Consider the following 20,462-nt stretch of genomic DNA (forward strand, 5'->3'; position numbering starts at 1 on the left):
GTCTGCTACTCCTAGGCAGCCTATTTGGCCGCTATTTTGTCACCTAAACAAGGTCAAAATGGCCCGGCCAGTTAGGAACAGGAGCCCAAACCCTTAAGCCCTTCAGATCAAACAAGAGCACAAAGCTGGATCACACTGGGAAGGTTATGCATCACAAGGTATGTCCAGAACGCCCGGGGGGGCTGAGGACCAATGCATAACATGTACATCAGGAGGTATGACCGGGAATGCCCGGGGGGCTGAGGACCGATGTATGACAAGGGACTCCAGAAGCTGATTAGTGGAGCGGAGCGCGCCTTGTTGACAAGATTAGAACCATGGCTAGGGATTAGGGGGTGTATCATTAAGTAGATTAGAAGTGCCTGGAGGGCAGACTCACAATCCCTCATCTTCTACACCTTTCCCCTTTCTTTAATCTCCTTAATCTCCTTACAACCAATTATGTGTGTGAATAAAAGGGCCAGGATCTTGCTCTTCAGCAGCATCCTGCATTGTGCAGCCTGCTCCACGTTTGTCAGTGTGGTGTTGTCCCAACGCAACAGTACCAACTCCTAATAAAAACTTTATTGTTTTGCAGCTTTATTGACATTTGCAATGCTGATATCTGAAGATATGGCACATTAAGGTAATAAAACTCATATGAGATAACTGCCCTTTTCCCCCACAATGAACAGAAAGAATGACTGTAAACTTGGTAATCTTGCAGTTGCTTTCTTTTAAATACCCATTGTATAATTTCATATGAAACCTGAACTCCCTGAAGTCCATATCTTTTGCAAGTAAAATGTTTTCTTTACTGAACAATGTTGTAGTAGTATTATCTTTTGACAACAGGCTGTTGCCTGCAACTAAGAACCCCGATAAATACTGGAAGGGAGGTTCAACAGTCAGTGTGCACATGCTATTCGGGGAGAGCAGTGTTGTTAGGGGAAAAGGGAATGCTGAGAAAATAAAAAAAAGAAAATATCCCCACATTATTTCACAATGTTGTTATGACTGAACAGAATAATGTGATATATATTTTACACTATACAACTGGAACAAATGTAAGGCTAAACAGTATTCTTTTTTTTAAGATTTATTTAAGATTTATTTATTTATGCATACAAGAGCTGGGGTGTAGGCTAAAGATGCAAGGGTGAGAGAAGAGACAGAGTGGGGAGCAGAACAGGCAGACTGACTGAAATACACTGCTGAGGGGAGCAGCGGGTGAGGCAGGAGAGGTCTGCTGCTCCAGGTGGGTCACCTCCCAGGCCGGTACTGTGGTGGCTGTGCATAGCTTCATAGTGCTGTGTCTTAACCCCTTGCACCACCAGGTAGGCCCTAAGCAGTATTCTTGATTGGTAGTTACCATGTTCACAGGTAAGTCTAGGATACCTACCCTGCATAGAAAGTATCCATCTCCTATTAGCAAAACTCTCCTTGTCTTTCCTTATTAAAGACATTCTGAATTTGTTATGTGTAGTGTCTTCCTAGATGAGGTGACCATCATTTGGAAATTCACATCATATATGACATTTTCTGTGCATGCAACAGACATTGATGAAGATTCAATTGCCAAAAACTTCATGATCACAGGCCGGCATCAGGCAGCACCAAAAAAAGGACACAAACAGGTAGCTAATACAGGACAATTCAGTATAGCCATGAGCTCTGGAATAGAAGGGAAAGACTGTACATTGGAGAGGCACAAGAAGATTCAATTATATCTGTAATATTCTATTTTCATAAAATAAAAAAGATAAGAAACATATGCCAAAATGTTGACACTTGTTATTTCAGAGAAGTGGGTTTACAATCATTTGTTATTTTTTTCTGTAGTTTTAAACCCCCTCAAAAGATGGGGACCTCGGCCCCCCCTGGTGGCGCAGGCAGCCTCTGCAGTGCAGGTTTGATCCCGGCCAGCAGGCGAGGGATCCCACATGGCACAGCAGACCTCCCCTGTCTCACCCTCTGCTCCCTTCAGCAGTGTATTTCGTCAGTCTGCCTGTTCTGTTCCCTGCTCTGTCTCTGGTGAATACTCTCACCCTCCTGCACATCCGGCCTGTACCCCGGTTCTTGTATAAATAATCTTTTTAAAAAATAAATAAAATAAATATTTTTTAAAAATCCCTCTAAAGAAAGAAGGAATGGGGACCTCACTGGTGGCTCAAGGGTTTAGGATGCAACCTATGAAGCTATCCGCAGCCTCTGCAGTTCGATCCCCAGCCAGTCAGGGAGCAACCCACATGGTGCAGCAGACCTCTCCTGACTCACCCGCTGCTCCCCTCAGCAGTGTATTTCAGTAGATATGCCTGTTCTGCTCCCCACTCTGTCTCTGGTGAATCCTCTCACCCCCCACATCTCTGGCCTGTACCCCAGCTCTTGTATGCATAAATAAATAAATCTTTACAAAAAAAAAAAACAAAAAACCTACTTGCGCTAAAAATCTCCCCTCCCAGGATCTCACTCTTCAGGTTGTGGGTTCCAAACCTGACGTAGGAGCTACATTCCCAGACACCTAGAAATTATGGAATTTAAAGGAGAAAAAAATAATTTTAATGTATAAAGTATAAAATAACAGAAACATAAATTTTATTCATTCATCCACTCAATAAAAATTTATAAGTCCCACACTGTATATCAGAAAATATGGGTTTCAATAATTCTTTCCAAATGCCCACTTGACCTCAGACTGCTTTATTCCTTCTAGGAACCCGCAAGAGAACAAGAGTTCTTTCCTTCCTATCAACTTGAATTTACATAACATAAACATTCCAATACTTTATAATCAGGTAATTTTCCCATAAATAAATATTAACATATGCTATGAACTCCAACTAATTTTGACACAAATATTTTTTTGAAAAGTTATTAGTTTGAACCACATGAAATTATAGTCAAAAATGATCAAATATTGGCAACATATTAAACAGATGTACACATCCTTAATTTTTTAGGCTAGATTGCTAAACTTTCTTGAAGTCTCTTCTCTTGTTCCACTTGTAAATATTAGTTTCCTTAATATTCCAAAGTAATTTTACTCCAATGAGATCCCCCCCCTCAGCTTTATAGTACCTTAACTTTGACTAAATGTCTCTTAAAATCAAGTCCAGCAATCATCCCACCTTCTGCTTTTGATGTATTGTACTTATTTCCCAACTTCCAATTCTACTAACAGGACAGAATTTGGAACATTTGTATGAACACCCAGAATGGTAGACAAAACAGAACACATCTTTTAAATTCAGAGTCTCTCATGGCACACAGCACTATGAAGCTATCTGCAGCCTCTACAACACAAGTTTGATCCCTGACCTGCCAGGGAGCTACCCACATGGTGCAGCAGACCTCTCCTATCTCACTCACTGCTCCACTCAGCAGAGTATTTCAGTTAGTCTGCCTGTTCTGTTCCCTACTCTGTCTCTGGTGAACCCTCTCACCCCCCCCCCACATCTCTGGCCTGTACCCCAGTTCCTGTATGCATAAATAAATAAATCTTTAAATTCATAGCTGGGTTTAAAGAAATAGAAGGAAATTCCCAGTGGTTTCAAAGAGAAACCAGAGTACTGGCATTAAGGGATGACTTTTAGACCAAGAAATAGGCCCTTATAGCTAACGTTGGGTTTCAACATCATCCACATAGGGATTAAATTGACCTCAAACCCACCTGAAGCAGCACATAGTTGAAATGGAAACATATAACCCATAGTCCTCAAAGGCTGGCCATTTCAATGAAAGAAAGGTTAAAAAGCCATGCTTTTACCTTAGAGAGATAACAGGACAATGTGTCTCAACTAGTATCAACTAGTATCTTAGAGGCCAAGAAGGTTGAAGTCTATAACACCTGGTGAGAAATGTGAAACTGTTCGGAGGCCACTTCTACAGACAAGATCTCAGATTCCTTCAGAAAAATATGCGTTCACAATAAAAACTTAGGAACACAAAAGGAAATGACCTACCGTAAGACAGAGTCAGCGAACACAATAAGCATCTCAAGATAATAGTCTGAAATAGTATTTTTTAAGAAATAAAAGGAACTAAAACCATATAGTAAGACGCTAATATCAAGTGATACCCTCCCATTCTTTCAGATGCCAGGTGTGTGTTTAGACCCTCAATTTTTCTAATAGCCTTCCATGCAATAGGCTATCCTATATGATATGACTAGAGGTTCCGGAAAGATCCACCCAACCTATTTCTCCCTATCACCTGTCAAATACATGCAATGCTCAAATTAGCCACCTCTTTTACTTAAGAGAAATTTTCAAAGTACATTTATAGGTCAATATATCAACGTAACAACATCTGCATCGACAATGGTTTCTATGGCTTTTTTAACTTGCTTGTATAAGAACTGGGGTGTTGGCCTGTTGCAACAAACTTTGTTGCCACTTTGCATCAGGAACATGATGAGGGACACAAGAGTTGTGGAGCAGGTTTGCAAGGCAGGACTCTGCTACTTCAGCAGAAGTTCTTGTGCCATTTACTGAAATCATACAGGCTAGTAAAAGCTGATCATGAGACAATGGTATGAGGAATAAGGTGTAGGGGGGGGGGAGGCAGGGAGCCGAAGGTTTATGAAGGACATTGTGACCATACGTTAAGAAACATTTGTGGACTCTGTCGGTGGCTCCCTGCAGGGCCTAGGCCCCAAGCAGACCCTGCAGGTGTCGCCGCCATGACGGCTTTCTCATCTGTTGGGCCGTGTCCCGGCAGAACCCTGGAGAGTGGCAAGATCACCCCATGTGTGTCATTCTCTGAGAAAAGCAAGTTCTCAAGGAGGGAAGTCTGAACCTGTCAAACAATCCCTTAAGAAGCCAAAGTTACCAGTAGGTCGTTTTGATGCCCCAGAAGATTCCAATTTAGAGAAAGAACCATTGACAAAATTTCCAGATGATGTAAATCCTGTTACCAAAGAAAAAGGTGGACCCAGGGGCCCAGAGCCTACCCGATACGGAGAGGGGAACAAACAGGACGCTGCATTGATTTTTGAGCTGCATATTCTTTAACCTCATTAATTTTTCTGAATCTGTACTCTGAATTATTTCTGATTATCTTCTTTCTTATATCCTTTAGATCATCCAATTTCTATAATGTGTTTAAAAATATATATGTATGTGATGATTTTGGAAGACAGTATGCTGCTATAAATTAGAAAAGGGAAAATGTTTCTTTATTAGCACCTATTTTAATTTTAATGTCTTGGGGAGCATATAACTGATCATTAAAGGTGCAAACTAACTTCATGTTTCAGTTTAAATTAATCAGTTGTTTGTAAATGCATGTGTAAATAAAAGTTTTTTAAATGAAAAAAAGAAAGAAACATTCGTTTCAGCAAAGTGTACGTGTTGCTATGTATATGTGTTGCTATTATCACAGGCAGAATTATCCTGAGACCACCATAGAGACAGTCACATAATCAGGTCAACAGTAGCCTAGGCGACCTTGGGCCTGCCTCGTGATACAGGCAATTATTGTCCATGAAACAGGAATGCTCTGTTGTGATTTGCAGATAGCAAACAGGTCACAGTTGCCCATGAAGGTCAACACATAGGACAGAGGTGCAGGGGGTGACAGGATTCACCAGTGACAGAGTGGGGAGCAGAACGTGTGGATTTGCTGAAATATACTGCTAAGGGAAGTAGCGGGCAGACAGGAGAGGTCTGCTCTGACATGTGGGTTAGCTCCCTGGTCCAGATCCAACTCAGGCCACAGCAGTGATAGCCCTGAGACTTAATCCACTAGGCCACCAGGGAGGCCCCCCACAATGGTTTCTTTATTTAGCATGCACCCATGGGAATGCAGATGCTATTAGTTTGGAAGAGAAAAAACAAACAACTCAGAAAAAGGTCACTGACATCAAAAAGACAAGAAAACAAAAGGCATCTAAAAAAAAAAAAAAAACAAAACAGAGAGATGGAATGAATACAAGAGCATAAAAAGGCCTCCCTGGTGGCACAAGGGGTTAAGATGCAAACTAAGAAGCTATCCCCAGCCACTGCAGCATGAGTTCGATCCCCGGCCAGGGAACTACTCATACATGGCAGAGCAGACCTCTCCTGCCACGCCCGCTGCTCCCCTCCGCAGTATATTTTGTCAGTCTGCCTGTTCTGTTCCCGCTTCTGGCTCTGGTGAATTCTCTCACCCTCCAGCACTTCTGACTGTACCCAGTGCTTATATAAATAAATAAATAAATCTTTAAAAAAAGAAAAAAGAAATACTACTTACACAAAAACACTCAAAAACATTATTTGAATAAAAATACATGCAATTCTTAAATTCATTTTAAACACAGCAAATAATGTCCCCTATAGTTGGAATATTATAGTTATCCCAAGTTGCTGATTTTTTCCTAAGATAGGGAACTAAAACAGTTTTCAAAAAGAGAAGCAAAAGGGCCTCCCAGGTGGCAGAAGGGATTAAGCACAGCTCTGTGAAGCTATCTGCAGCCTCTGCAGCAGGAGTTCAATCCCCTGCCAGGGAGCTAACCCACATGGCGCAGCAGACCTCTCCTGTCTCTCCCACTGCTCCCCTCAGCAGTGTATTTCAGTCTGCCTGTTTTGTTCCTCACTTTGTCTTTGGTAAATGCTCTCACTCCCTGCACCTCTGACCCATACCCCAGTTCTTGTATGCACAAATAAATAAATCTTTTAAAAAAGAGAGAGAAAGAGAAGCAAGACAGCAATAATAGAAAGGAATTATCTTCATCTAATAGTGGGCCTCTGGAAATCCCACTAAAAAAAAAAATCTATTTAGATAATATAGGAAGTGTATTTGAATTTGTTTAAAGGGGGAAAATAAATGAAAAACTCAATGGTCTATGTTCGGGGATAGGAGAAACAAGTGCGTTGAATCAGAGTCTATACTGTCCCCTCCTCCATTTAATTTTCATCCTTATAGACTTTACCATGATAAATTATTTCTTCTATTCCTAATCTGTGAATTTTGTCTTTTTGGGGGCTTCATGAAACTATGTTTCCCACATTTACTTGCCTTGCAACTGACTGTACATGGCTTTGGAACTCAAAAATCTGAGCTTCAACTGGCATTTTCAGGAGAATTTCACTAACAATGTGTGGCCCATGAAACAAGACCACCACTAAGTAGTAAGTGTACAGGGAACTTTATGATCCATCTAAGCTTTTAAGAAACAGAAATGTCTTTTTTACAGCTCTGACATTCCCAGGAATGTATCCATACTTATATATTTTCTGAAAATAAAAGGGAGCAAACAGAATTCTCAGCAGGGTCCAAGCGATGGCCAAGGTGCAAAATATGGCCACCTAGGCCAAGTCAAGGCAAACATCAAGGAGAAAATCAGTCACCTCTTTAAGGACATCTACAAAAGCAGTGTTCGCAAATCAAAGTGCTATGCAGAGTTGAAATAGGGCAGTTTCCAAAGCAGTTACAAGAGTAGTAAGTACATGAGAAGCAGAAATATTTGTTAAATGTCCACACTTAGCTATGCCCTTTACAAACATGCTCTGTCTTCCATTTCAACAGCACTCAAATTTTGAGAGTCAAACTGGGAAAATTTCTCCAGGCACCATCATTATTCAGGATTAAAGTTACCAATGGGGAAAACAAACAAAAACATATATATACACATATATGTATACATATATATAACTACAGAGATAAAAAAAAAGCAGCCACTTCTACTGTCGCCCCAACAATCTACCCCTGAAGTAAATGTGAGGACACTAGAATTTAACTCCCAATAATATACAATGTATTGCGCCTGGCACCTAGTAGGTGTTGAGTAAACATTTGCTGTTTGCTAAATGAGTACTGACAGACCTTAGCACACAGGATTTTGGGCTTTGTTAACATGCATTGAACACTCCACTCATAAGAACACATCTTAACACACACGCACACGTATCTAGACATGTGGGTGTCTAGTCCTGAAAACGCCCTCAAGACAAAAAAGGTTAGTACTATAATAGTGAGACAGCATGATGATAAGTGGAGAAACTACAAGCGGAAATTCCAAACACTTAAAATTCTTCCAGTCTTTTTGATGTCAGTTCACTTGGTTTCCATGGAATGCACAGGTGACTACCCAAAAGTAATGCATTTCTACTTTGAAACTTTAAGACTGCTCTTACCCAAATCACATAAAATCACATCCTTATAAATTTCACACCAGAGAGTTTGCATTTGAAGGGAAGACACATATTTACAAGTAATATGCTACATGTTCAGTAAACCTCAACAGACATGCACACAGATTTTATCATCTGATGAAGAGCTACCAGAAGTATAGTTAATTCTCACACTAGCAGATGAACGTTTTTACTGCCCATCAGCTCAATTCGTAGATCAAATGTGTGGTATTCTGTGTTTTTCCATCCTGTCTTTACTCTGCACTTCAAGCACAGGTAGAGAAGTAGGCTTCGTTTTGTTGTGGGGTTTAAAAAAACGTCTCAAGGCGGCATAGAGTTTAACTCCACCAGCTTATTTACTAGCAGGTCGGTGTTCTAGAGAAGCAAACCATAAATCAGGCACAAAACAGGCTCTTTCGAAATCATTTCATAGAGAGAGAACAAATGGCAATGCAAAACACATCAGTCATTTGTTTCTCGCTCTTAAGAAGCCAGAGCTCCAACCAGGGCTGTGCCCTGGCCCCCGGGGGGTACAGCCCTGCGCCCACCCCGACGCCCTGGGCCAAGGCCGCCAGGGGAAACCAAGCGCCGCCAGGACCAGGCGCTGTCGGGGTGGCCGAAAGCCCAGCTTGGGGACTGGAGTCCACTGTCCCCCTTAACTTCGCCGCAGTTACCCCGGCATTTCGCAAACCTCCTCCAACTATCTGCACTTCGCCAGGCACCCGGACGCCCGCGGCGGCTCCGGGAACCCATTGCCGGCTCTCCGAGCCTGCGCCCTGGGGGAAGCCCACCCGGGAGGCGCCCCGCGAGCGGCTTACCGAGCAGCGAGCCTATGAAGATGACGACCTGCACGGTGGTGGTGAACTGGCGGTACAGCTGCGCCTCGCCGAGCGCCCCCAGCGCGCTCCGGTTGGCACCCGCCGCCTCGGCGCCCGACGCGTTGCGCGGCTCGCTGGCGTTGCGGGCGATCCAGCTGCCGTTGTGCCCCATGGCGAGGCCGGGACCCCGGCTCTCCTGCCCGGGCGCGGAGGGACGCGCGGGGGCTCGGGGGAGCCCTGAAGGAGCCGGGGCGGCCGCCGGTCCCCTCACGTCTCCTCACCGCCAGCCCCAGCGCCGGGGAGGCGGGGAGGGACGAGGGCGAGGCTGCGCCCCATTCCCGTTCCCCCCTGGGTCCCCGTCAGCAGCCACATGAAGGCGGCACGGGCAGCACCCGCGAGCGTCGCGCGTCCCTCCTCCCGGGTGGTCAGCGCGGCCGAGTCCACTCGGCGGAGACGGAGACGGAAACGGGGGGGCGCGGGGGGCGTCGGGCGGTCACGGAGGGCGCGCTCGGCTCCCGCCGCCCCCTCTCACCCCCGGCCGCTCCCACCCCTCGAGGAACGGGGCGTCCCCCTCGCGTCCCCCCAGGTGGACGGGCTCAGCCCCGCGCCTTCGGGGGCTGGAAACATATGGCCGAAGCCGTTTTTCAGTCCTGTCGTTCTCGAGGTTAAATGGCGATGGGAGACCCGTGAAATGCCCGAGCCAAGGGGTCGCAGCCCCGAGGGGACCCCCGAATCCCCGACGGGGCTCCTGTCCTGAACGGAGTGCCCTGAGTTTCCCTCCAGCCTCGCCCTCCACGTCTGCCCGAGCCCCGGGACGCCCGCGGGGTCTCCTCAGACCCGGCCGTTGGCTGGGGACTCCCGCCTCCGCCCCGGCCGCGGCCGGCCGAGGGCACCCGTTCCGCAGCCCCTTGCCCGACACTGCCCGGCGCGCTCTCCCGGCCCCGGTCAGCTGGAAGGTGGCGACGCGGAGACGCGGGAGGACGCCCCGGACGCCCCGATTGGGGGAGGGGCGCGGTCAACGCGGCCGCCACACTCCTGGCGCGCGCCCAGGGCCGCGGGGGCGAGGGGGCGCGAGCGGGAGACCCGCGCCGGGTGAGTGGTCACGTGAGCATAGGCCCCGCCCCCACGCCGAGGCCGCCGCGGGGATGGCGCCATCTTGCTGCTCCCCCCACCTCCACCCCCGCCCCCCCGCCCTGCCCAGAGCGTGACTGCGGGGCGGGGAGCATGCGAGGCGCGGACCACCCGCTCTGCCCGCGTGGGCTCGCCCCGGCGCCTCGCGGCCGTTTTTCCGCTCACGACTGTCGTTACTGCGCCGTTCCTCGTCCTCAGGGACCACCCGAGCTCTTGATTAGTCGCCCCCCCCCCACCCCGCGCTGGGAGCCGAGGGCCCTGGCTCCTCCGCCAGGCCGTGGTGGGACTGAAGGATTTAAGCTGGCGTTTAGAAATCCGGTGTTGGGTTTCTCAGGCCCTCTTACTGCGTCTCATTTCCAAAATGTGCATAGTGTGACCCGGGGGTCGTGGATTCCGGGACTCCACTCGTGTATGGGGAGGGAGCAGCTTCTGCGGGCTAGTTAGTGCCTGTGTTTGGAAAGCTAAGGTAAGCGAGAAGCTGCAATGTGAGAGAAGTTGAATGGGAATAGAGTCTTGGGGAAGGGATCTGGGCGACCGAGGGAAGGAGAAATTAGAAAAACAGATTTTCTTGGTTTCACTTAACAGGTTTATTTGTTTATTTTTAATTCTCATAGCTGCCAGGGAAATAGGTTTTTTTTTTTTTTTTTTAAGATTATTTATGCTTCCAAGAGCTGGGGTACAGGCCACAGATGCGGGGTGGGGGGGGGGAGAGGGGGGTGAGAGGATTCACCAGAGACAGAGTGGGGAACAGAACAGGCAGACTGACTGAAATACACTGCTGAGGGGAGCAGCGGGCGAGACAGGCGAGGTCTGACTGGAGAGGTCTGCCGGGCCATGTGGGTATCTCCCTGGCCAGCTGGAGCTCAAACTTGTGCTGCAGAAGCTGCAGATTGCTTCATAGGGCGGTGCTTAACCCCTTGCGCCACCAGGGAGGCCCAAAACAGGTTTATTTTTAATAAATGGTAGAGAACATTGACAGGGTGAATGAAAAGATCCCAAGACAGTAGCTCTTTAAAAATTATTAACATTGGGCCTCCCTGGTGGCGCAGCGGTTGAGCACTGGGTTGTGAAGCTGCCCGCAGACTCTGCAGCGCCAGTTTGATCCCCGGCTGCTCCCCGGCCACCGGAGGAGGGTCCCACGTGGCGCACAGACCTCTCCTGCCTCCCGCTGCTCCCCTCAGCAGTGTACTTCGGTCCTTCTGCCTGCTCTGCTCCCCGCTCTGGCTCTGGCGAATTCTCTCACCCTCCCGCGCTTCTGACTGTACCCAGTGCATGTATAAATAAATAAATAAATAAATAAAATCTTAAAAAAAAAATAAAAATTAAAATTGAAAATTAAAAATTATTAACATTACAGATTGACTTTTTAGTTTTCTCTAGGGTGATCTTGTCACAATGTGAACTATTTCACATTCACTTGTAAACTTTATTACTCTTCTTGAAAAGGCAAAATTCCCTATCTTTCACATCTTTGGATTCTCACAATACCTACAATCATATTCCTTTATGTAAGCAGTTACTTTAAACACTTTAGAGAACAAAAATGGGGAAATTGCTAATTACACTAATTCTATTTTCCAAAATTAAAAATAAGCCATCTCCACTAAGCATTTGTTCTATGGGGAGGGGGAGTCAAAATATTTTTCAAGATCAAAACATTTTCCTTACAGATATCCCTTTACTCACTTTTGCTTGCCAACTCTTTCAAAACTACCAAGAAGACTGAGATAAAGGTGTAAGACAACTTTGCAGATGTAAGGTATATTTAATAAAGCTAAAAACCTCTATCATTTTTGTATTCTGGAAATATATCACTAAATTCTCTACAGTTCCTAAACTGGGATTAGGAGGGTATAGGGCAAGTGAAATCAAGAAATAACCTCATTTGGTGCCCTGGTGGCACAAGGGGTTAAAACACAACCTATGGAGCTATCCACAGTCCTGAGTTCCAACCCCTGCCGGTCAGGGAGCTACTCATTTGGCGCAGCAGTCCTCTCCTTACTCCGCTCAGCCCATTGCTCCCCTCAGCAGTGTGTTTCAGTGCGTCAGCCTGTTCTGTTCCCCACTCTGTCTCTGGTGACTCCTCTCACCCCCGACCCGCACACATCTGGCCTATAGAAGCACACACATACACTCATGTACAGATTCACATGCATACACTTGCACAGACACAGTGCAAGACATGTACATACACCTAAAGAAATTAGTGCAAATACCCAATTACATACTTATTGGTAGCTCTGCTTCACTCTCCTGTTTCTCTGCATTATCACTACGTGACCACTCTGACTTTTCTAAAATTTTCTAAAATTATCACTGCTGATTATAAGAATTTTTTTTTTTAAGATTTATTTATTTATACAAGCACTGGGTACAGACAGAAGCACGGGAGGGTAAGAGGATTCACCAGAGCCAGAGCGGGGAACAGAACAGGCAGAATGACGAAATACACTGCTGAGGGGAGCAGCAGGCATGGCAGGAGAGGTCTGTCATGCCATGTGGGACCCTCGCTGGCGGCTGGGGATCGAAATGGCGCTGCAGAGGCTGTGGGCAGCTTCGCAGCTGAGCGCTCAACCACTGCGCCACCAAGGGAGGCCCTGACTATAAGAATTTTTAAGGAAATTGAGGTATGTGATGACCAATGTGTTGGAAGTGTGGGTGCATTCATAAATGTGAAGCAAACGCAGTCGATTTCAAACAGCAATTTAATGTGTCATGGGTAGACATTTTAACTGAACAATCCATTTCAGACTGTCTCCTTCAGGCAGAGAAAGAGCATTCAGATGCCTCCACGCCCCAGGGCCCCGCAGGCAGAGCAGGTCACCTGGAGGTGGCCACTGCAGTGGGGAGCCACTGCGTCCATGGCAGCCGCCTCCTCCACCATCTGGGACCTGCATTGGAAGAGAAGAGTCAATAAAGCCCAAGCACAGAGTTACCTGTTGAGGAGGCTCTTTTGTTAGTGAAATCCCCCGAGGAGTGCTGCACAGACTTAGATGTGACAAAACTCAGATGGAAACCAGGAGGCCCTACGAAGCTGCCACTAGCTGGCAGGTGAGCCATTCTCCAACTTGGAATTTCCATTTTGAAAAGGGGCCCAATCCAGGGGGACTTGCTACTGTGGATGTCAGTCCCTGACAGCGCCACTCAGCCCAAAGAGCTCCTGCATCGTCTGTGCCATGCGTGTGCCCAGGAGCCGACAGCAGGGTTCTCCCAGCAAGGGGCAGGGTGGCCCTCACGGGATAGACCCTAAGATGGGGACGCAAGGCACTGGATTCCCCACCTCTGGCCACCCTGGGGGGTGCGGCCTCTGGAGGTTCCGCCCGCACAGCTCCTCTTCAGTCCCAGGTCCCTGCATGTGCTCAGCTGCTCCAACCCCTCTCTCCCCCACTTCATCTGCTCTGCTCCCCTCCAGGTGCTTCACCAGTCCTGTTGCCCTCCTGGCCCTTCACCTGCTCTGCTCCTTGGACTTCTGTGCTCCCGGACATCTGTGCTCCATGTCTATGCATCTCATGCTGCTCCTGGCCCCTCTGGCTGGGCCCAGCCCCTGACCCCTCTCCAGAGCCTCGGCCTCCTCTGCTGTGCTCCTGTTCACCACGGCCACTGGGTGGGTGTTGGGGGGTGGTGGTGAATTCTGCAGAGCATGGTGGTAATAGTCTTAGTCTCTGGCTGTATGAACTCTGTAGTGTTTTCCATGGAGCTCGGGCCCGTGAATTCCGGGGTGCCGCAGTAGGTCTTCAGCAGCACTGCCCCGGAACACAAACAGCAAAATTTTAACATAGTATTGATTATCCTTCTAGCTCTGGCCTTATCACCTCGGCCTGAATTAAGGGTGTAATCTGAATTGTAAGCATTGTGTTCATGGCCAAATCTTTCTGCAGGGGCCACCGCATTGCTGAACGGGAGGCGCCAGCCACTTCTTTGGGCAGGTCTTAGGGTGGTGCTGGAGGGCTGGGGGGCTGGGCTGGTTTTGCTCCTGTATTCCTGGTCCCCCTCCAGCTGGAGGCCTGGCAAGGTGGTGGTGCTGTGTTCCTTGGGGTCCTCCAGCTGGGGGATTGTAATGGAGGTGGTGCTGTGCTCTCTGACTTTCTCCCAAAGGCGGCCTGGCAAGGAGGTGGTGCTCTGACCCCAGGTGTCCTCCAGCAGGATGCCTGCCCCCAAGGTGATGCTGGCCTTCCAGGCATCCTCCATCAGGGGGCCTGATCCGGAGGTGGTGCTGGGCTCCTGGGCGTCCTCCACCTGGGAGAGTTTCATGGATAAGGTCTTGCACCGGGAAACCTCAGGCTGCAGGAGATAGTCCTCCAAAGCCAGGCCACCATGGGGCCCAACGGGACCGAAGGCCTTGAGGAAGAAGGCGGGGCCCGGCCCCTCCTCCTCCGCCTCCTGCTTCCTGGAGCGCAGTATCTGGTATGTCCCCATAACCTCATCATATTTTCCCTCCGAAACACCCCTGTCAATGTCGTCTCTTTGGAATCCCAGGCCGACCATGGCTTCAGTCGTGGCCTCGTCGTGGTGGCCATGGGACGGCTCGCTGCAGGGCAGGAGTCCGTTCTCCAGTCCCACCCAGGGGTGCTGGATGATGCTGTACAGGGTGCTCCGTGCCTGGGGGTCCCACGCCATCATCCGCCTCAGCAGGTCCCGGCACTGCTCCGAGAGGTAGGCAGGCTCGGGGCAGAAGCCGCTCAGACCAGCGCCCGCAGCTCTGAGGGGCTGGAACCGTGAAGGGCAGCTCCCCGGTCACCATGTTGTAGAGGATCACCCCCAGGCTCCAGACGTCCGCTGTGGGGCCTCTGTAGTCCTGGCGAAGGATGAGCTTGGGGGCCGCAAATTCCGGGGTGCTGCAGTAGGTCTTGAGAAGCGCTGCCCTGGTGCACAGGGCACTGAGCCCAAAGTCCGCCAGCTTGATGTTCCCGTGCCTATCCAGGAGCGGGTTCTCCGGCTTCAGGTCCTGGTGCGCGATGCCATGTGCGTGGCAGTGGCTGACGGCCGAGAGAATCTGCCGGAAGATCCCACAGATCTCTGTCTCCCCCAGGCGCCTGCGCTCGCACAGGTTGTCCTCCAAGTCACCCCCCTGCGCGTACTGCATGACCAGCAGCACCTCAGCCGCAGTTTCCACCACCTGGAAGAGCTGCACTATGTTCGGGTGCCGAAGGGCCTTCATGCGCCCCACCTCGCGGGCCATGTACTTCTTGGGCTCGCCAAACTTGGGGATGACCTTTATGGCCACCTCCGTGCCGGTGGGCACTTGCAGTGCCAGCTTCACCTTGGCGTAGGCGCCGGCCTGCAGCGTGCGGAGCATCACGTAGTTTGTCAGTGTCGTTCCCATGGCAGACAGGCGCCTCAGTATAGTGAGTGTGGACCGGCTTACTACTCTCACAGGCCCTGACAGTCTAGAGCCCTCAAGCACTAGCTCTGCTAGCAGATTAACAAACGTACTGTTAACCTAGTGTTATGCTAACAGGGCTAACTTAACTCTACCAGCAATACTAACTATGCTAACCTAACTAGCGCTACTAATACTAACTACACACACAAAATATGAAAATACACAACCAAAAAAATTACCGAGATAAAAATATAAAAATATGATAAAAACAAACCAATAACAAACTAACCACTAAAGTTAAGAATAAAACATAGAACAACAAAGACAAAAGAACAAACCACAAGGGAACAAACAACAACTACAAACTAACAACTAAAATAAAAAAAATAGACAATAACGGGAAAAAACAACACACACACACAAAAAAATAACACAAGGGAAAATGGGAGAAATCATGTCTCAGGGCATGAGGACGCACAGGGCAGGTTCCCGCTGGTCCGTCTCCATGTGGGGAACCTGACCCATCAGTGGCCGTGAGAGGTTCTGCTGCTCCGGAGCTGCCACGCAGAGCAGGAACGGCCACTTGCGTTTCGGTTGCTGACTCCAATGCCCATTCCAGTTTTCTCTCAAACCCCCATGGCCACCTCACAGCCATAGATGTCCACCCGCTCCAGCTACTCTGGCCGGAGGGGAGCTGCTGTTCTGCGTCTCTCAGAGGGGGAGTCTCGTGCTCTGTCACCCGCCTGTGTCCATGACCCTTCTCAGCCTTAAGGGACTGCAAAACTCCACGGAAGGCTCCTCATTCTCTCTCGTCGTTGAGAACTGACAATGCACCTACCAGCCTGGGATGGCTGCAAGTCACTGGGCCATGACTGAGGCTCCTCACTGGTTACTCCCGCCTGCCTTAAACATCCACCATCCCGCAACCAGTTGAAGAGTGAGAGTATAAATCACATCATTCGTTTGGTTGCCTCAAGCCTTTCCGTGGCCTTACTGAGCTTGAAACTTCACAAAAACCCCTTCTGACAGCCTTCACTGCCTTCGCTGGTCTCAGCCCTGCCCGCCCCCGCCTCCTTGCCCTGTCTCCAGCCCTCCTGGGTGAGCAGCCCTTATTTCTTTTTTTTTAAATTTTTTTAAAATTTAATATTTTTTTACATCATTTTTGCCAATGTATGCATTTTTATCTTGGTTATAGTCCCCATACAATTCCCCCCCCCCTTGTTTTGCTCCTACTCCCTCCTCCCCCCCATTGTAGCGTTTCCCTGGTTTATAGTTACTTGTTGATTTTGATTTTCACTTTATTATAATTAGTCTTTTTCCTGGTCCCTTATTTAGGTTTTCTAAATTCCTGCTATGAGTGAGACCATCCGGTATTTTTCTTTTTCTTTCTGGCTTATTTCGCTGAACATGATCCCTTCCAGCTCCATCATTGTTGCTGCAAATTGCATGAGTTTATCTTTTTTGATTGCTCAGTAATAATCCATTATGTATATGTACCACATCTCCTTGATCCAGTCATCTATTTTGTGGCATTTGGGTGCCCTTCTTTCTGCACATCCTGTTGCCAGCTGGGGCCTTTGCTCTTGTTTTAGTAGAAATCCATGACTTTATAGCCAGTCAATCAAAATTATGAGAGTTGGGCCTCCCTGGTGACGCAAGGGGTTAAGAAGCAACCTATGAAGCTGTCTGCAGCCAGTGCAGTATGAGTTCGATCCCGGGCAGGGAGCTACCCACATGGCGCAGCCGCCCTCTCCTGACTCACCCCCTGCTCTCTTCAGCAATGTATTTGTCGATCCACCTGTTTGCTCCCCACTCTGTCTCTGGTGAATGCTCTAGCCCCCCCACACACACACACTTCTGGCCTGTACCCCAGTTCTTGTATGCATAATAAAATAAATCGTAACAAAAAAAGATTTAAAAGACTGAGAATACCAATTACTGGCAAGGATATATAATAACTAGAACTCTGTAAAATGATAGGAATATAAAGTACCACCACATTGGAAAAGTTTGTTTCTTTCATTGTGTAAAATTTTTATTTTGAAATAAAAGTTATAGAAGTCATTGAAAGAACTTTCATATACTTTTCACCTTGGTTTATTACCATCTCTTTTGTGAATCATTTGGGAACCGATTCCATGTGTAATGCCTATTATCCCTGAAGGCTACGTGGAAATTTCTTAATAACAAGGACACTTTTCTATATGAACATGGCACAACCATTAAAATCAGGAATTAATAATAATGCTATCCTCTTCAAATCGTGCTGTTATATATCCTTGATAGGTCCAGCATCTGTGGAGACCCTAATTTTAGGCAAACAGAATTCTGAGCATAGGCTGGGTATTTACATTTTTAAGGTATAAGGATGATGTTATATTGTTTGTAAAATGTCCTCATCTGTAAAGAGATACATAGCTACATATCTATAGGAAAACATGATGTCAGAAAAATTGAGGGTCACTGTAACAGAAAGACCCCCTAAATTTATATTCAGTAAACCAGACAGGGAACATAATTCTCTTTATGGGAATGTAGCTCATAAAATACCTGAGTGGAAAACATTTCTGTTGAAAATGCAGAGCTGTACTGGAGTCCTGAAAGTTGGGAATGTAGGGAAAGAAAAGATGTACCTGATGTTAAATCTATGATTAAGGGGATAAGGTAAAAAACAAAAACAAAAAATCTGGGCGGTGGGGTTTGGGGGTTGGGAAATAGTGGTTCTGATTTTTACTCCTGGTAGACTTGTGGGAAGGTTCAAGTGAAACTATAAGTAACTTGGCCTCCCTGGTGGCGCAGGGGGTTGAGACACAACCTATGGGGCTGTCTGCGGACACTGTAGTGTGGGTTCGATCGCTGGCCAGGAGTATACCCATGTGGCACAGCAGACCTCTCCTGACTTGCCCGCTGCTCCCCTCAGCAGTGTATTTCAGTCAGTCTGCCTGTTCTGTTCCCCACTGTGTCTCTGGTGAGTCCTCACAAGCCCCCCACCCCACCCCGGCCTCTGGCCTGCACATGAATAGATAAGTCTTTAAAAAAAACCAACTAAGTGACTTGAAAACCCATCAAAATCTGTCCTTTAAGAGTTTGCTTTTATTGAGCCTCCCGGGTGGAGCAGGCGGTTGAGCGCAGAGCTATAAAGCTGTCCGCAGCCTCTGCAGCGCCAGTTCGATTCCCGCCGGCCGCGGAGATACTCACATGGGGAGGCAGACTACTCCTGTCTCGCCCGCTGCTCCCCTCAGCAATGCACTTCAGTGAGCCTTCCTGTTCTGCTCCCCGCTCTGTCTCTGGTGAATCCTCTCACCATCCCGCATATCTGGCCTGTACCCGGTTCTTGTATTAAAAAAAAAAAGTTTGCTTTTATTATCTTTGCCATATCATTAGGTGTTATCCATCCTAACTGATCTGCTCTGGCACGTTTTCCAGTGTAGGTTAAGCCATCTCCCCGGCTAATTAGTGGCTTCTGCTCCAAGTTCCACCAGAACCTGAACCAGGGCACAAAGGCTTGTGGCACGGACTGGGATCCTGTCCACAGGTGCACAGTGCCGCCCCACCGGCGAGCCAGCACCCGGACTCCAGTTCCTGCGTGGAGCCCCGCCCACAACCCGCCTCGGCGTGCGGCCCCGCCCACAGACCTCCTCGGCGTGCGGCCCCGCCCACAGGCCGCCTCGGCGTGCGGCCCCGCCCACAGACCGCCTCGGCGTGCGGCCCCGCCCACAGGCCGCCTCGGCGTGCGGCCCCGCCCACAGGCCGCCTCGGCGTGCGGCCCCGCCCACAGACCGCCTCGGCGTGCGGCCCCGCCCACAGGCCGCCTCGGCGTGCGGCCCCGCCCACAGGCCGCCTCGGCGTGCGGCCCCGCCCACAGACCGCCTCGGCGTGCGGCCCCGCCCACAGGCCGCCCGGCGTGCGGCCCCGCCCACAGACCGCCTCGGCGTGCGGCCCCGCCCACAGGCCGCCTCGGCGTGCGGCCCCGCCCACAGGCCGCCTCGGCGTGCGGCCCCGCCCACAGGCCGCCTCGGCGTGCGGCCCCGCCCACAGACCGCCTCGGCGTGCGGCCCCGCCCACAGGCCGCCCGGCGTGCGGCCCCGCCCACAGACCGCCTCGGCGTGCGGCCCCGCCCACAGACCGCCTCGGCGTGGGGCCCCGCCCCGCGGGCAGGTCCCTGGCGCGCAGCGGGCGGGGGTCCACCGCTGCCACCGCTGCCACCGCTGCCACCGCGAGGCCGCCCTTCCTGGGTCTCTCTGGTGCCATGGCCGGCGGCCGTGGCGCCCCCGGACGCGGCCGAGACGAGCCATCGGAGAGCTACCCGCAGCGACAGGACCACGAGCTGCAGGCCCTGGAGGCCATCTACGGCGCCGACTTCCAGGACCTGCGGCCGGACGCGTGCGAACCGGTAGGGACGGGGCCCGGCCTCCCGCCGCGCGCTCCGGGCCAGGCCGGCCCCGCTCAGCCGGGCCGTGCAGCCCTGGAGGACTCTGCTAGCCTCTCATCCCGCGGGTTCTACCCACGCTCAGCTTTTGTGCTTGCACCCGCAGCTCCTCCTCGGTCTCCAGAATGCCAGCTGGACCAAATTCCACATGCAGCCTTAAGCCCTAGTCAGCTCCCACCTCTTCCTCGGCCCTGCTCCTCACGCCCACCGACACGCCAGCCTCCCCGCCTCCGGCTCCTCTACCCCCTTTTCCCTGTTGAAAGACCCTGAGCTTGATACAAGGGCACATTCGCTAATACCCTGGGCAACCTTATTCTGGGTGAGCTTACGCAGACTCTGCTGATGCCCTCCATCAGCATTCTCTTAACCCTCCCATGGGTGCAGAACTGTAAACTGCATAATCCTCACTTAACGGTGAGGTAGCCTTACTGTGTTTTTCGATATGGAGGAAAATTCCTTTTGTACCTTCCTCTCAAGCACTTAGCGGAGCTATATGGCCTACATTCCTCTTGACTGTAATGGAAAGGGAATGTCCCGAGCCTAGACCTTTTTAAATAGCATTTGGTTGAAAATATTATTTTCATTTTTTCTCTGGAAGTAAGTTAAAGCACATGATAAGCTGCTGATACTGAAAGTTTGCCCCATCCAAGACTTTATCCACTGAGCTATTG

General features: G+C 49.6%; 2 protein-coding genes and 1 pseudogene across 3 annotated transcripts in view; 2 read left to right on the forward strand and 1 right to left on the reverse strand.

Annotated features, from left to right (window-relative positions):
• The window catches only part of GPR176 (G protein-coupled receptor 176), a 124,661-nt gene extending 115,568 nt beyond the window's left edge, over nucleotides 1–9,093 (reverse strand). The window contains exon 1 of the mRNA XM_037502192.2: nucleotides 8,909–9,093. Within this exon, the coding sequence (XP_037358089.2) occupies nucleotides 8,909–9,080 (172 nt within the window). The 5' untranslated portion in view covers nucleotides 9,081–9,093. The remainder of the gene's footprint in view (nucleotides 1–8,908) is intronic.
• On the forward strand, nucleotides 1,353–4,975 carry LOC119239540 (succinate dehydrogenase assembly factor 4, mitochondrial-like; annotated as a pseudogene).
• A 10,472-nt stretch (nucleotides 9,094–19,565) lies between the features above and the next one.
• EIF2AK4 (eukaryotic translation initiation factor 2 alpha kinase 4) overlaps nucleotides 19,566–20,462 on the forward strand; it is a 97,344-nt gene continuing 96,447 nt past the window's right edge. Inside the window, exon 1 of one of the 2 annotated variants that reach the window (XM_037502196.2) lies at nucleotides 19,566–19,755. In XM_037502196.2, coding sequence (XP_037358093.1) covers nucleotides 19,612–19,755 — 144 coding nt within the window. In that variant the 5' untranslated portion in view covers nucleotides 19,566–19,611. The remainder of the gene's footprint in view (nucleotides 19,756–20,462) is intronic. The other variant, XM_037502197.2, reaches the window with a different exon arrangement.

This window comes from Talpa occidentalis, unplaced genomic scaffold, assembly GCF_014898055.3.
Source record: "Talpa occidentalis isolate TD23 unplaced genomic scaffold, MPIMG_talOcc4v2.1 talOcc4.11, whole genome shotgun sequence".
NCBI lineage: Eukaryota > Metazoa > Chordata > Mammalia > Eulipotyphla > Talpidae > Talpa > Talpa occidentalis.